We start from the raw sequence: 14,899 nt of genomic DNA, 5'->3' as shown, positions 1-14,899 counted from the left end.
ATAGTCCGGGTCAGACGGAGTAAGATACCTCCCAATCTGTCTGCTGAGGAGGCGGCGTGTAAACGAATTTTGAATAGATTCGATTGCCCTGATATCGCATTTTTTGTACGGGCTACTTATTTCTGTACCGTACTCTAGAACTGGTCTTATGAAAGTTTCATACAAAAGAGTCATGATTTTTGAATCGTTACTACTGTAGCTCGTAAATATGGAGACGGAGAGTGGGTTTTCGAATCAGTTGGAATGACGACGGACTCTTTTCACCTCTCCCTTTTTTGTTTCTTTTTTCTCTAAATTGATATGTTTTCTCCTTTTAATTATATTAAGTTAATTATTCTTATCTTTCTGTGTAATTTCCCCTCTCCTCGCTTTCATTAGGGACTAAAGGAAGTCCACAACAACGTGGCAAATGACTGGCCTAAAACTTATATAAAATTCTGTGGTTTCAATATCGCAAATCACCACACGTACCTTTTTTTCACTTTAACAAATAATTATAATCGCAAACTATTCTTCGTTCACTTTCTTTACTTTCGGGACTCTCTAATCATAGTTAGTTTCCTTCACTTCTCTTTCGTTTTCACTTAATTTCCTTTCCACAACTGTCCTCTACGTCTGATGAAAAAGGAAGACGCCGAAAAATGTATAATGAAAAAAAAATGAAAAAAATGTATAATGGAGGGACTGTAGTCATTTATGACCATTTTGGGGTTTTCTTAGTATAAGTAAATAGAACTTGTCGAAAACCCCCGTTTATTCTGAAAACCCCCGTTTATTCTTAAAACCCCCGTCTATTCTTAAAACCCCCGTCTATTTTTAAAACCCCCGTTAATTCTTAAAACCCCCGTTAAATCATAAAGAGCCAAAAACTCTATACGAAATACTATTTGGAACATAATAACACAGATGTGTAATCCTTGTTCGTTTTATAGTCAGAAAATATCGAAAAATTACAAAAATCGGGAACAAAATAATTTTTGAGTGAAAAAAATTTGAAAAATTATTTTTTTTTAATTGTAATATTTTGATATTAGCTTATAGAAAAACTCAATACACATCTTTTGGTACATGTTTCGGCTAGTTTGGAGCATCTCATGATGAGTTATGAAGAATTTCCAGAGAGCAATCCTTTTGACTTCTGGAGCTCTAACACGATGCTGAGGGTCCAAAAAGTTTATTCAACTTAATTTTTTGTTTATTTGAATGTTTTCCAACATTTTGAAACAAAAAACTGAATAACTCCAAGAGGAAAATAAAAAGCTTTTTTTTGAATTTTGAAATCAAGATCAGGAAAAATCGATTATCGGAAAAATCAGTCACGGAAATTTTTACAAAAAAAACATATATTTGTATTGCTGAATTTTTTGGCTGCATTTCAAAAAAAAGTTTATGCAAAACGGACTCGATTCAGCAGAATTACAAAGGAAAGTATGAAAGGGTGCTCACTTATGCTCGCTACTGTATGCTGCCTATACAATTCCTACAGAATTGTATCTTTTTGCTTGATGAAAGAGTCATAGTTACAATTTCTTTGTCTTGACCCTTTCATCTTTCCGCTCTTTGATGGTTCACCGTCTGGTTGAATCATCATCTATCTTCTTTTAATATTTGTAATGGTAAGCTCCGCCTCTATGCTTAGTATAAAAGCCCAGAGGTGAGCACCTTATTTTATCTTCCAATAAATGATAACTTAACCTCCAGCCACACTACAGATCCCTTTTTATGGTACATCGACCAAATTCTCTTTGGAAGGTGGAGGCTGGAAGTCCCGCGTGGCAGGCTTGTGCGGCTGGAGGAGTTTCTACTATTTCTGTTCGCATCGCATCACAGGATTTGTGTTAAAAACAACGCGTTTTTCTCACAATCGATTGGATCAACGATCGAGCCACATGACGCATCCGACGCGAGGAAAAATAACAGAGTAGTGGAACCAATTCATCGAAGCGCAGTTTGAATTGGCAAGGAAGATCAAGAAGACGCCAACTCTCGTTGTTCATTCGAACAACAATCCGCTCAAATGGACAGAACAATACGGATTCTTCCATCATCGAGCAACAAAGTTCACTGACCGGACAAGTCCCAGTCCAGTCTCAAGGAACGCCAAAAACCCAGTGAAACTGGTACACGACCAGATACCAAAACAATGGATCGGTCAAACTCAAGATCTAAGGATCGCGCACTAAGTTCCCACAGCAGAACTAGTGCACCTCAACCACCAACAGAACCTGTTCCAAACGCTGAACTCGTTCTTCGCATAAACTCTTTGGACGCCGGGAGCCTCTCTCCGGAGAAATTTATATCAGACAGGATCATCAAGTGCTTCAAGAATATTGGTAGGACCAGCTGAAGGGTCGAGCAGAAATCAAAGGACAAGTTACCAATGACAGCCAAACAAGTTTGCAAACGAACGACATTATTCAACAAACGCCGCTGATCTAAACTTGAATCGTTTCCTTACTGTACATTTCTAGATCCTCTTTCTTCCATCATTTTGATGTTAACGTCCTCAAACTCTCTATCTCTCTTCTCATTCGCTGAGCCGGGAGTATACAATTCCTACAGAATTGTATCTTTTTGCTTGATGAAAGAGTCATAGTTACAATTTCTTTGTCTTGACCCTTTCATCTTTCCGCTCTTTGATGGTTCACCGTCTGGTTGAATCATCATCTATCTTCTTTTAATCTTTGTAATGGTAAGCTCCGCCTCTATGCTTAGTATAAAAGCCCAGAGGTGAGCATCTTATTTTATCTTCCAATAAATGATAACTTAACCTCCAGCCACACTACAGATCCCTTTTTACTGCCTACCCTTCCCCTCCTCCCCTCCCCCCTCATGTCTGTCTGTCCATCCGTGCGTGGAGATGTTCACATGCCTCTCTCCGTCCTTTCCATTCCCCTTTTCCCCTCTCACAATCAGTTTTACAGCGCCTGCGGCGCTTCTAAGCTGAGCCGCTCGTTCCGAAAAAGCACAATTATAAATAGAGACCGCAACATTTTTATCAAACTCATTTTTTCATAACAATTTCCATCCAGGCCTGTTCTTCAGGTAAATGGAAGTACATTCCCAAATTTTTTTCCGAAAATATTCACACTCTCCGAAGTTACAGGACCTTTTAGTCAGCCATGGTTTCTACTGAATTCTCTTGGGGAATTCTTTCGTTTTCCTGACCACGCAAAAAATATTTTCTATTTTCACGTTCAGTCAGTCAAATTTTTGCAAAATTTGGGAAAGTTCGAACCAGAAACTGTTTGATTAAAACCCCCGCGTGTTATCCACTGAACTAAACGAACACAAAAGTGACGCTGATAATAGGAAAATATATTTTTGACGTGATTTTTTAAAATTCAAGAGATTTTTTTGAAGGATATTAAGCATATTTCGAGATAAAACATCAAATATCTTAAATTCGACAGCACGAAATTTTTTGTTCCCAAGTGGATCGAGATCGAAATTTTGCGTAGAATCTGAATCCGTCAAGAAATGATGCGTGTTTGACCTCCTTTAACCTGAACTGCCCGGAAAACTGATTTTCTTTTTGAATCTGTTGTCTTTCGACATCGAAAAAATCACATTTTACGAATCAATGAGCTTCAAAATTTTGAGCCCAGGTACCTGAAGAGATGTCCAAAAAGAATACGTCAGAAAATAGATATGTTATCACAGAAAGTTTTTTGATGTGATGCCTCGCAGTTCAGGTGGCTCCCAAAAAAATTCGACAGCACGAAAATCGAATTTTCTTTCAAAACCTATTAGAGTATGTCCAGAACTATTAGAAACTGTCAAAAAATGATGCGTGTTCAACCTAGAACATCCTAAACGTGACATTTTTCTGAAAAAAGCAAAAAGTTTTTTTAGTTTTCTGAGGAAACTAAGCATTCGGGTGAAACGAAAGTGTGTTCATTGAATTCTACGTACTCGATTACATAGGGGTCAAAAGTTTTCATTCTGTTTTAGCGTTCTGGGCTCTCAGGGCACACCGTCAAACATTCTGATAATCTCCCCATGACGTCCCAAGAGAAGAAAATGAATAACTTCGCCCACGTTCATTGCGGTCCCTAATTATAAAATCTCTCTTTTTCAGACTCAAATTCTACAAACTTTCTGAATGACTTTTTTCAGATAGCTGAAACTTTCAGCAATAAGAAAATAAGTTTTTTGAAAAAATAAACATTTTTAATTTTATCGATAATCGATTTTTCCTGACCTTGATTTGAAAATTCGAAAAAAAAATTTCTCTTGAAATTTTCGAGTTTTTGATGTCAAAACGATGGAAATTAATCAGATAAACAACAAATTATGTTGAATTGGTTTCTGAAACCCTAAGCATCGTGCCAGAGCTCCAGAAGTCAAAAGTGGCGCCCTCGGAAAAACCTTCATCAAAAAATCACTTAAATCTGCCGAAACATGTACCAAAAACGTGTTTTGAGTTCATCTGCAAGCCATAATCAAGAAATTACAATTTTAGAGAAAATAAATGTTCAATTTTTTTTCACTTAAAAATTTTAATTCCAAATTTTCCTAGATTTTCTACATTTTCTGGCTATAAAACGAATAAAAACACAAATCTGTGTTTTATCATGTGTGATAAAGCAGTTTGCATACAGTGTTTGAAAGTTATGTTTGTTTTTCATCTTCTTGTTTTTCATCTGTTTCTCGAATATCTGCCAAAATATCCTACGGATCGTTGGGAAGTGCTCGTCTAAGTAGTTGATACCTGCCTTCACATTTCTCTGGAATCCGCCTTTGGATACGTGGCTCTCGCAAGTCATAGTATACTTCTAGAGTCTTCGCATTCTGAAGTTCGACCTCCGACGGCTTACTTCGATTATATACTCGCAACTCCGAAAGAGCAATACTGACCACGCTTCCGCGTACGAACACGTGGAGAGTATATCTTTTCATAATCAGTTTCAATGAGACATGTGTCCGATGTAGAACTTGATTGAGCATGTGCAACTATCCAAGCTTTGACTTGTCTTGTACACGGAGTCATTTTATTAAAATACTCATTTATTCCCAAATAGTGTCAAAAATGTCTTGATTGACTCGTCACTTTCTGCGTCACAGTTATCTTCCTTATCATCCCGTGTTTCTTAAAAACCGGATGTGTGAAATAAAAATAGCAGGAGACGGTGTGAACACGAATGTCGCCAACGATATCACCGATGTACAAAATATGGACGAAATAGTCGCTAGGTATGACTTCTAAAGCCTAAACGTTATCTTTTAGATGATTTCTTTTGAATAGTTTCGAATAACTAACCAATACAAATAGATAAACAATTAAGGGAGTCAACATAATTATCATAGTTCCAGTCAGTGTTCTTGACGCTTTTTTATTCTGAGTGGATTGGGATTGACCAAGCGATCTTAAAATATATTAAGTAAAATATTGGTCTATAAATCGGACATGCAAACCGGACCGACCAGGACTGGCTTGTAACATCAAACTGTCGAGCTGAATAGCAAAAAGTCCAAAAAGTCGACTCAATTCCCCGATTCGAAAGTTTACTATAACAAAATTAATAACTCACGACATCTTCCGTTTCCTTATTTTAAAAAACATTGCAATATTCAACCCAATTATAGTAAAAGTCACAGCCGCGGTAAAAACAAAACTAGCGAATGCACACAGTTCCTGTAACAAATTATTCTGCATCTTAGAATAGTAACATTTTTCATATCTTACTACGTTATCATCAAAAAATTTCGAAACTATTATAATCGCCCCAAATGTAAACGGTTGTTCCATTTGTAGACAGCTTCCTTCGGTTAACAAATGAGGTACACTTGCGAGAAAAGGAAAAAAAGATAAACGGTGGTATGAGGTAGTAGAATAACTGAATTTTAAGTTATTAGAATGTATTTAGAATTCAGCGACGGTGAGTAGAATACTCACTTTCATCTTTTCTTTATTAGAATTAGAATACAAAATAGCAACTCTCAGTGCGCAAAACAATAATGTAAACAATTGAGAGGAATAATGTGCACAATAAAAGAAAAATACAGTGAATCTCAGCAGAATTTGCGGATTATTATTGGCACAATAGTTTGTAATCATTCCAGTAAATGGAATTTTGAACATTAAAAATTCTCCGATTAGCATCCAAATACTCCAGGTTTGCATCAGCAAAAATGATTGGAAAACGTCGAGTCGCAATCCGATATTCTTGATTTTCTGTTTATTTTTGAAATAAAATATAGGGATTTGAATGAAAATCAAAGTGCCGATAATATTCAATAGTAGATCAGTGATAGTCATGGGTGTGACCCAATTTAATTTATATTCGAAATTCATATAAAATGGGACACCTCGGATTTTTTGGTAGGGAACTGGAATCGGGTCAAAATCTCTCGGTGCCATTGCTCTCTGGAACTAAATTTTCAGAACAAAATCAGGTCTTGAAAAACAAAAGTATCTAGTTGATTGTTATGGTGAACAGGAGGAAGTAACTCTTAGTTGGTTGAAAAAATATATTATTCATTTTTCCTAGGACACAGCATAAACAGCATTAACAGGTAAGGAGATTAAATTCTTTCTTATTTTTCTTCTGTCTGCTCATTGGAAAATTGGGTTTTTATAAATCAAGATTGAGAAATAAAAAGATTTTGATAATAATCTCAACCGTTGGAAAAACAGTGCCATACTGGTATTGGGACCGCAACAAAAAATTCAAAGGGAAAATTAATTTTCAAATTCAATATCATCGTTTACCCCGTATCAAATTGAGTATGTTTGTAAATCGAACACATAATATGGATGTGATCCACAAGAGCTGTAAAAAAGTAGCTTTCATTATCATGACAGTATTAAACCGACGGCATTAAGACAACGTCCATTAGTTGTGTTGAAAGTACCTTTTGAGCATTAAAAATTCCAACATTTTACTTATCTCGTATCAGTGGACCTGAAAAAGTAGCTGAAATCGGCACACGGATGTTGGAAGTGGAGACTTTTCAGGCCTACTGATACCAGAAAAGTAACATTTATATTTATATTTATTTAATTCATGGGATAAAAGACTATAAGATACAAAGAAGACTTGAAACATGTCCCTCACGAGATGGTCTCAAGTAAAAAAAGAGAACAAATAAGGTGAATGGCATAAAAACAATTGTGGGGGGAAGGAAAGTGCGGTGAGGGCAGCAACTCGATCATAAAGAACTTTGTAGGCATCGTATGGTACAAATTGTCGAGGAGAATCCTCATCAGAAGAAGTCTGCTTCCGTTTGGTAGCAGGACGATTGAACGCCATTGGAGAGAAAAATCAATAATAGCACACGGCGAGGAAAGGGAGGCCGAAACATGTTGGGATTTTTATGATCTTCAAAGAGTAGTTATACTTTCAATACGCCAAATTAGCTTAGTCTTATTACCGTCAGTTTCATACTGTCAATGATTATTTCTTTTCAGTGTTATATCCGTCTTTACTTCCGTCTTTACTTCCGTACAGCTCTGATATCCCTTTTCGGAAACTGCAAAACAGATTTTGATTTTGATTTTGGAGCCCAGACACCAGTTGAAAAAGAAGTTAGAAAACACGTGATTTGAAGTTTTCTGTGAGAGAATCACGTTTTCACCATTGAACGCGTTAATTTCATTTCAAATTTCGAAATTTTGAAATTTGGCCTGTCTTATATTGTAAGAAAATAAACCTTCAGCTTCCTTCGTCGCTTCTCTCTTCCTTCTTCCATCGCTTCTTTGTTCTTTCTCGCTTCTCTTTCTCTGAAATTTGTACTATTCCGACCATCCACACATTAACAATTTTGTGAGAATTTGGCGAAAAATTGATTTATTTCCTAGAAAAATTGCTTACAAATCATTATTTCAATCCACTTACTATATAAATTCTAATGTTCACCGCCGGTATGCACAGAAAGATCGAAAGTTCACCGCTACGACAATGTGTACCACGCTTGTCAATAGAGCGAAAAAAATGTCCTGGTTTCAAAACGTTCCATTTTCAGAACGTCTCGGTACGATACATTGATGAAAAACCCACCTCCGGAATCAAGCAAACAGCAGCTGGATTTCCAGCGAAGCGTGTTGTGGTGAATGCATCCACGATGAAGGACGGATAAGGCATTTTTCTATAAAACAACAAAACTTTTCTTTACAAACAAGAAAAGAAGAGAAATCGAAGGTCAGTAGAATAAGAATACAAATAGAATAATTGGCAGCATGTGTTATCAGTGTAACCGTGATGGTCAGTTTCTTATCAGTTCACGTCATGCCTGTTTTTGTCATCATTGAGTTGAGAACAGTTTTTCGACGAGACCTATACGAGACGAGACGGGCTCCGTGACATTTTGGAGAAATAGCATCAATCTAACCTGGTTCCATTTAAAAACCGGTCAAACACATTTGTCATCTATTCAATTGTTATAGGCTCTTTGGTACACTCAACATTTTCAATTGACACAAATATGCAAAAGCGGTGTAGTTGCGAGAGATCGCAGTTCTGAAATGTCGCGGAGCCACGAGACAGTAGCAAGACCGAGACTTGACAGACGCGAAACAGAGACACCCAATTTTATTGATGATATCTTTACTAGTCATAACACCTAGACTATTCTATTATTTTGTAGCTGCGAATACGATAACATTATGAAAAATAAAGAATTTATGAAAAACAATCAATCAGAAGAACCGTTTCTTGTTATTCACCGACCACTATATAGCTACACTTTTTTCATTCCTTATTTCAAAAACTGCTTCATTATGACCATGATAATTCAAAATATTCTCGTTATTATATCATTTATGACTAACAGTTTACTAACATTCCTAATTTCCACAAAGTCTCCAAAGACTATGGGATCTTACAAGTATCTGATGGCATTCATGACGGGGTTCGAGTTGGTGTACGCATTGATTGACTTGCTTATCCAGCCGGTAAGTAATTAATTGATAATTAAATAATTTCACTTACATGGGAATGACCCAGGGTGTAACGCTGGGATTTCTTAGATATTTTGGGAAATGAAAGCCCTTACCCCAACTAGAACAAAATAAAAATCTTACGTGCCCCTTTTGAGTTTCCAGAGAATGGCAGACACAATTCCATGTTTTCGAATTTTTCGAGTTGAGTCTCTTCGAGACATCGTAACGCGGTCAATTCAAGAGCAATCTTTTCAAACTAAAGTGTAATCGCAAGATATAGACCAAGGCTTTATAAAAGGTAACAGACTCATGTTTCCAGCTGTGACTCCCGAATTAATATAAATAAAAATGTGAAAATTTGCACTTCTCATGAAATCAGAAAGTGATTATTTTCGAAAAAACGTATTTGGGATATTTGGGAGACTATGTCTATCTGATTGCAAGTGACAAATAAGGTATATATACGAAATTCAAATATATGGCTCGCCTTTCATTCCAGAGACTTATTTTCATTTTTTCAATTTTTTAGTCCATTTTCATGTATACGTCAATTCCTTAAAAATAAACTCAGCGCGTTTTGGTGAATTCTCAGTTTTTTGTCTTAGACGGCTATCACAATACTTTAAAAACTTAATTAATCTAAAATATCATTATACCATTTGTTCGAAACGAACGATCAACTCTGCAGTGGAAAAAAACCGCACGTACCGTAGGTGCCGCACCGTGCCGTACCGCACGTAGGTGAGCATATTTGAAATACGTATATATACCTTATTTGTCACTGGCAATCAGATAGACATGGTCTCCCAAATACATTTTTTCGAAAATGATCACTTTCTGATTTCATGAGAAGTGCAAATTTTCACATTTTCATTTATAGTAATTCGGGAGTCACAGCTGGAAACTTGAGTCTGTAACCTTTTATAAAGCCTTGGTCTATATCTTGCGATTACACTTTAGTTTGAAAAGATTGCTCTTGAATTGACCGCGTTACGATGTCTCGAAGAGACTCAACTCGAAAAATTCGAAAACATGGAATTGTGTCTGCCATTCTCTGGAAACTCAAAAGGGGCACGTAAGATTTTTATTTTGTTCTAGTTGGGGTAAGGGCTATTATTTCCCAAAAAATCTAAGGAATCCCAGCGTTACACCCTGGGTCATTCCCATGTTAGCCGCGTTCCCATCTGCTCTGACCGACTGCCCATCTCATTCCGATATTTATTTTTATTTTTTTCACGACAAAATGGCTATAAAAATTCACAGAAGACTTGAACATGTCCCTCACGAGACAGTTTCAAGTAAAAAAGAGGAAAAATCTATGTAATCAACAAATAAATAATGATGACATGGGGAAAGACAATTTGAAAGACTAAAACGGGGGCGAGCAATGTTATGGAGATGAGATCAATGGTAAATAAAGGAAGTAGGCAATTGGAGGCAGGGACAGAGAATAAATTAAGAAACTGTTCGTTTAAACAACAGGAAAGGAGGAAGAAATATTAGAACCGGGTTATAGAGGAATCAAGTAGAATAGCAAATTGAGAGGGGGAAAGAAAAGTATTTACATTGTAGGTTATGGCATTCCAATACGGAATGGTGAAAGAGAAAAAGTTATCAGATAGGGGGGAGAGATAGATAAGAGCCATGGGCCTTCTGGGAGAATCAGACAATCTGACAATGGTATTAAGGAAGGGGAAGTGAGATGCGCCAGCAATGAATTTGTAAAGTAGGAGTAATTGGGATTTGAGTCTGCGGTGTCTAATGGAGTGCATTGAGAGGAGTTCCAAGCGTTGCGAGTAAGAAGAGAAAGAGATGTTACAGCGCTGGAGCGTTATTCTAGAGTATACTCTAAGGGTGGATTCAAGAAGTCTAGAGAGATGAGATGTGGGGGACAAACAGAAAATAACAGAACAATACTCAAGGATAGGAAGAACGTAAGTTTTAAAAAGGAATGAGTAGAAAGCTGGATTATTTGACTTGAAAGATTTTAAGATCTGAGAGGAACGAAGTCGGGCTAGAGCCACTGTACGATTAATATGAGCCCGGAACTTGAGATCAGGTTCAACAAGCAGGCCAAGATCACGAACGGAGTTGGAGTCAGGAATGGGAGAACCAGCAATAAAAAACTGATGATGAGGACTCTTTACCTAATTAATCCCACTACGATTCCACCCAAGAGATAGTGGGCGGATCCTATTCCCTTCTTATTTTCTTCTCACCTCTTTTCAATATCCACTCTTTTCTCTATTTCAATTTTCTACCAACTTCTAAGAATTTTCAATTTTTCAGAATATCCGGTTTAATTTCCCCTGCTTTCTTTCCCTTTTTCCCCCCTTATTATCACCGGCGAATTTCTCTTTTTCTGTTCCTATTTTTTCTGTACCAACGATTCTTTCAAACTTCTTCTCTACCTTCTGTCTTTCTGTTTTGTTTCTTTTTTTTGAAAAAAAATCTTTATTGTTGAATAAGAAAAAATGAATGAACATTAACAAATCTAGCCAACAGAACATAAATCTAGTTTGCTTTCCCACATTCTGACTTGGGTTTGTTTTGTTTTTTTTTAACTCGAGGCAGAACTCGATTTTATCATTCCAAGAAAATTTTTTGCAGACTTGTCACGGACCGGGACGAAATCAAAAAAATTATGGCCAGTTCTGAAACATGTTGTTAAAAATTTGAATTTTTAAATGTTTTTTGAACTTTGGTGGCCGGGGGAAATTTCGGCTTGTATTTGATGTTAATAACATATTAGTCAGGACAAGCTTATCGTGTCCCTATCTGAATAATTTTTCATAATTATTTTTTTCCTTTTTTTCATAACGGAAACTGATGTAGTTCATTGACGAAAACTGAAAAAAAAAACGCATCAACTAATACTTATTTCCTCTGTCTATTCCACTTCTCACTATCTCTTTCATCGATAAATTCTTCGAATAACAAAAAACGGATTCATGTAGTCAAGAGTGTCAAACTGTGTCAAAAATTCACTGCCTTTGCAAAACCTTGGAGCAGAAATTCTACTTCTAACTTCTAGACGACTTTTTCCGCATGCTTAATCTTTCCATGTTATATCCCCCGACATTTCTTCACAATCTCTTTGATCTCTATGAGAAAACGAATTGAGATATAATACTTGGAAAACATGAATCATTACGTCCTTTATGAATCAAGGTTCAATCTTGTTCTTTGCAGTTTTCCATTTAAGTACACATTATATTATTTTGAAAGGGTTTGTTATTTTGGTTCTCGGCCGGACCAACTAGATCATCTTGGCGATTATATCACTGAATTTCTCTTAGCACTTCGCGATGGATGAAAATCAGAAAACTTGTCATATCTGCTATAAACCTTCAAGATTATTCAATTATGGAGTAAGTCTAGAGATTCATAACTTCCGAATGTAAATATTTTATTTTCAGGTTCCTTGTTGCAACGCTTGCAAAATGTTTTTCCGTCGAGTAAAAACATTTCGAACTCCGTTGAGAGAGTGTGAAAACAATGAGATCTGTTACAAAAATGCTGATGAAATCTTCTATTACGATTGTAAATCATGTCGTTTTCAACAATGTATTCGAGCAGGAATGATCGAAAATCAAGAGAAAATTCGATTTTTCGATATAATCCCCATATTGCATCAACTGGAAATTGAGAAAAGAAATATTCTTGAGAACTATGAAGCACCGTTCAAAAATATATCTTTTGAAGAAGTTACTGATACTGAACCTATCCAATTCAAACCGAAATCATTGGATACTCGATTTAATTCCTATGATTATGCGTTTATGACTCATACTTCGACTTTCGATTACTTGAAGAAATTGGATTTTGTGAAAATGATGACGTCATCTGATTCAAAGGCATTTCTCAAAAGTTCTTATCTGAATTGTGCTATATTTTCGACGGCAATGCATTGCTATTCTCATAAAATGGGATTTATCACATTTCCAGAAGGAATTGATATATTCCCAACTGATATTGATATTATTCCCATACATTTTCCACGATTAGAGCTTGGAATCAAATGTCGAATGATCGGTAAATTGAGTGAATTAAGGATAACACAAGAAGAATTTCTGCTTCTGAATATCATTTTCATATGCAATCCGGGTATGTTAGCTTTTGTTGTTTTGTTTTCTGAAAATGTTATAGTAGAATAGTTTAAAGAGGAAGTCTTTTTTTTTTCAGATTCTGATACTTCATTAAATTCTAAGCAACTTTCATCATTGGAGAGCACATGCTAAAAATCGCTCTAAACGATCTAAATTCCCGTTTTCCCGGCTCAAAAGGAGCCTCCGTGGAAGAGTTTTCTCGCGCGAAATTCTTCCACCGTGTAGTCCTCTCGGACAAAATTATTTTTCGATTCCTCGTTTCCTCGCTTCAACAAAATTTCATGTTTTTTTTTCGATTAATGTCGTAAAAAATAAGAAAAAACACTAGATTTTGTTGAAAAAAAGCGAGGAAACGAGAAGTTGAGAAATAATTTTGTCCGAGAGGACTACACGGTGGAAGAAATTCGCGTGGGAAAACTCTTTCACGAACGCTCAATAGAGCCGGGAAAAAGTGAATTTAGTGTTTAGAGCAATTTTTAAAATATGCTCCAATGGCGAAAGTTGCTTAGAATTTTCTGAAGTATCAGAATCTGAAATAAAATACTTTAGTCCTCCTTTAGCTTTCACGATATATACTTCAGTTCTTGTTTGATTGGATTTCAGATGTTCCGAACATGTCTGAAACCGGTCTTCTACTATTGAACTGTCATCAAAAAATGTATTCTTCCCTCCTGCTGAAATATTGTCAAATGACTTATCAACACAATGCACCTTCTCGTTTCAATGATTTGTTATCCATCTGCCATGTTATCTCAAAAACTCGTCAAGACACAAGTAATGTCACTCTAATTTTCCAAATCTATAAACCCGGTATGAAGTGGAGAGACATGTTCAAGGGCGCAATCGACTTTTTATTGAAATGAATTTCGAATAGTCCATGAACATGTATTTAAATATTACGTTCGATACATTTGAATCATCTGACTTCGTGTGTTCTTCCCTGATTTTCAATAAATGGAATCCTCCTCAATGTTAAAAAGTCACAAAAACTTTATTTTACAAGCGTTTATGATCTATATATACAGACTTCAAAAATAATTACAATACATTTTTTGGGGAGCTTAATATTCTTATGAACTCTCCTTCCTGATAGTCCCACAATATTGATTGTTTTTTTGAGTTTAGAGCTCTATTTTTGTGGTTAATCACTTTTTTGTACGGGCACATCCCAAGAAGTTATCAAGCGTCAAACATTTTTTTGACATTTTTGCCGTTTTCAGTGCTAAAAAGAGAAATTTTTAAGTTGCTTACATTGACTACCTGTAACTCCTTAGGATGTGCCCGTACAAAAAATTTGTCAAACACAAAAATAGAGTTCTATTCTTGGTATGTTCGAGCCCATAAAAAGTTGTTTTATCGGACAGTTAGTTTTATTATGACAGAATCTCAAAGTTGGGCATTTTCATCTGAAAAAGGCAAAATATGATACCTTTTTGGCCGGTAGTGTAATTCCGCAAAGATCAAACGGCCGTCCCACACTCACAAAGTTCACCATTTTTAAACTAAAACAGCAAGTGTCGCATTCTTTATGGCCAATACTGTAAAATGGCAAGAAGGTACAACAGCAATACGTGGAATGTTGAGTCGAAAAACATCTGCAATGTTTATTTCACTACTAATTCAAAATATTTTCCAGGATTCAATTGGTAAAAACTTGGATTAAAGAAACAGGTTGATTCTGTTTTATTTTATTTTTTATGTTATCACACCAAAATTTCTTATTTGTTTTAATCGGTTCAGTTCATAATAGTGCGTACTTGAGAATATAGAAACCAGAAACAAATATTAAGACTGACATGATCAAATATGATCAGCATGCAAATTGCGAGGACATCGATTAGAGAATGTTTTCAGAGTTATCCTATGAGCTCCTATTGACGGAGGTAATGCATTTCATCTGATGATC

At 36.0% G+C, this 14,899-nt stretch overlaps 1 protein-coding gene across 1 annotated transcript; it reads left to right on the top strand.

The window, feature by feature from the left end:
* Positions 1-8,764: 8,764 nt before the first annotated feature.
* On the top strand, positions 8,765-13,856 carry GCK72_020562 (uncharacterized protein; the record flags this gene model as incomplete). The annotated part of the gene is made up of 4 exons (XM_053733653.1): positions 8,765-8,896; positions 12,184-12,255; positions 12,304-12,919; positions 13,597-13,856. The coding sequence occupies 4 exons, from the start codon at positions 8,765-8,767 to the stop codon at positions 13,854-13,856; spliced, it is 1,080 nt and encodes a 359-aa protein (XP_053582566.1).
* Between the last annotated feature and the right edge of the window lie 1,043 nt (positions 13,857-14,899).

This window comes from Caenorhabditis remanei, chromosome V (assembly GCF_010183535.1).
Source record: "Caenorhabditis remanei strain PX506 chromosome V, whole genome shotgun sequence".
Classification (NCBI taxonomy): domain Eukaryota; kingdom Metazoa; phylum Nematoda; class Chromadorea; order Rhabditida; family Rhabditidae; genus Caenorhabditis; species Caenorhabditis remanei.
The sequence above is the reverse complement of the archived record's forward strand: the minus strand, read 5'-3'. Positions and strand labels throughout refer to the sequence as shown.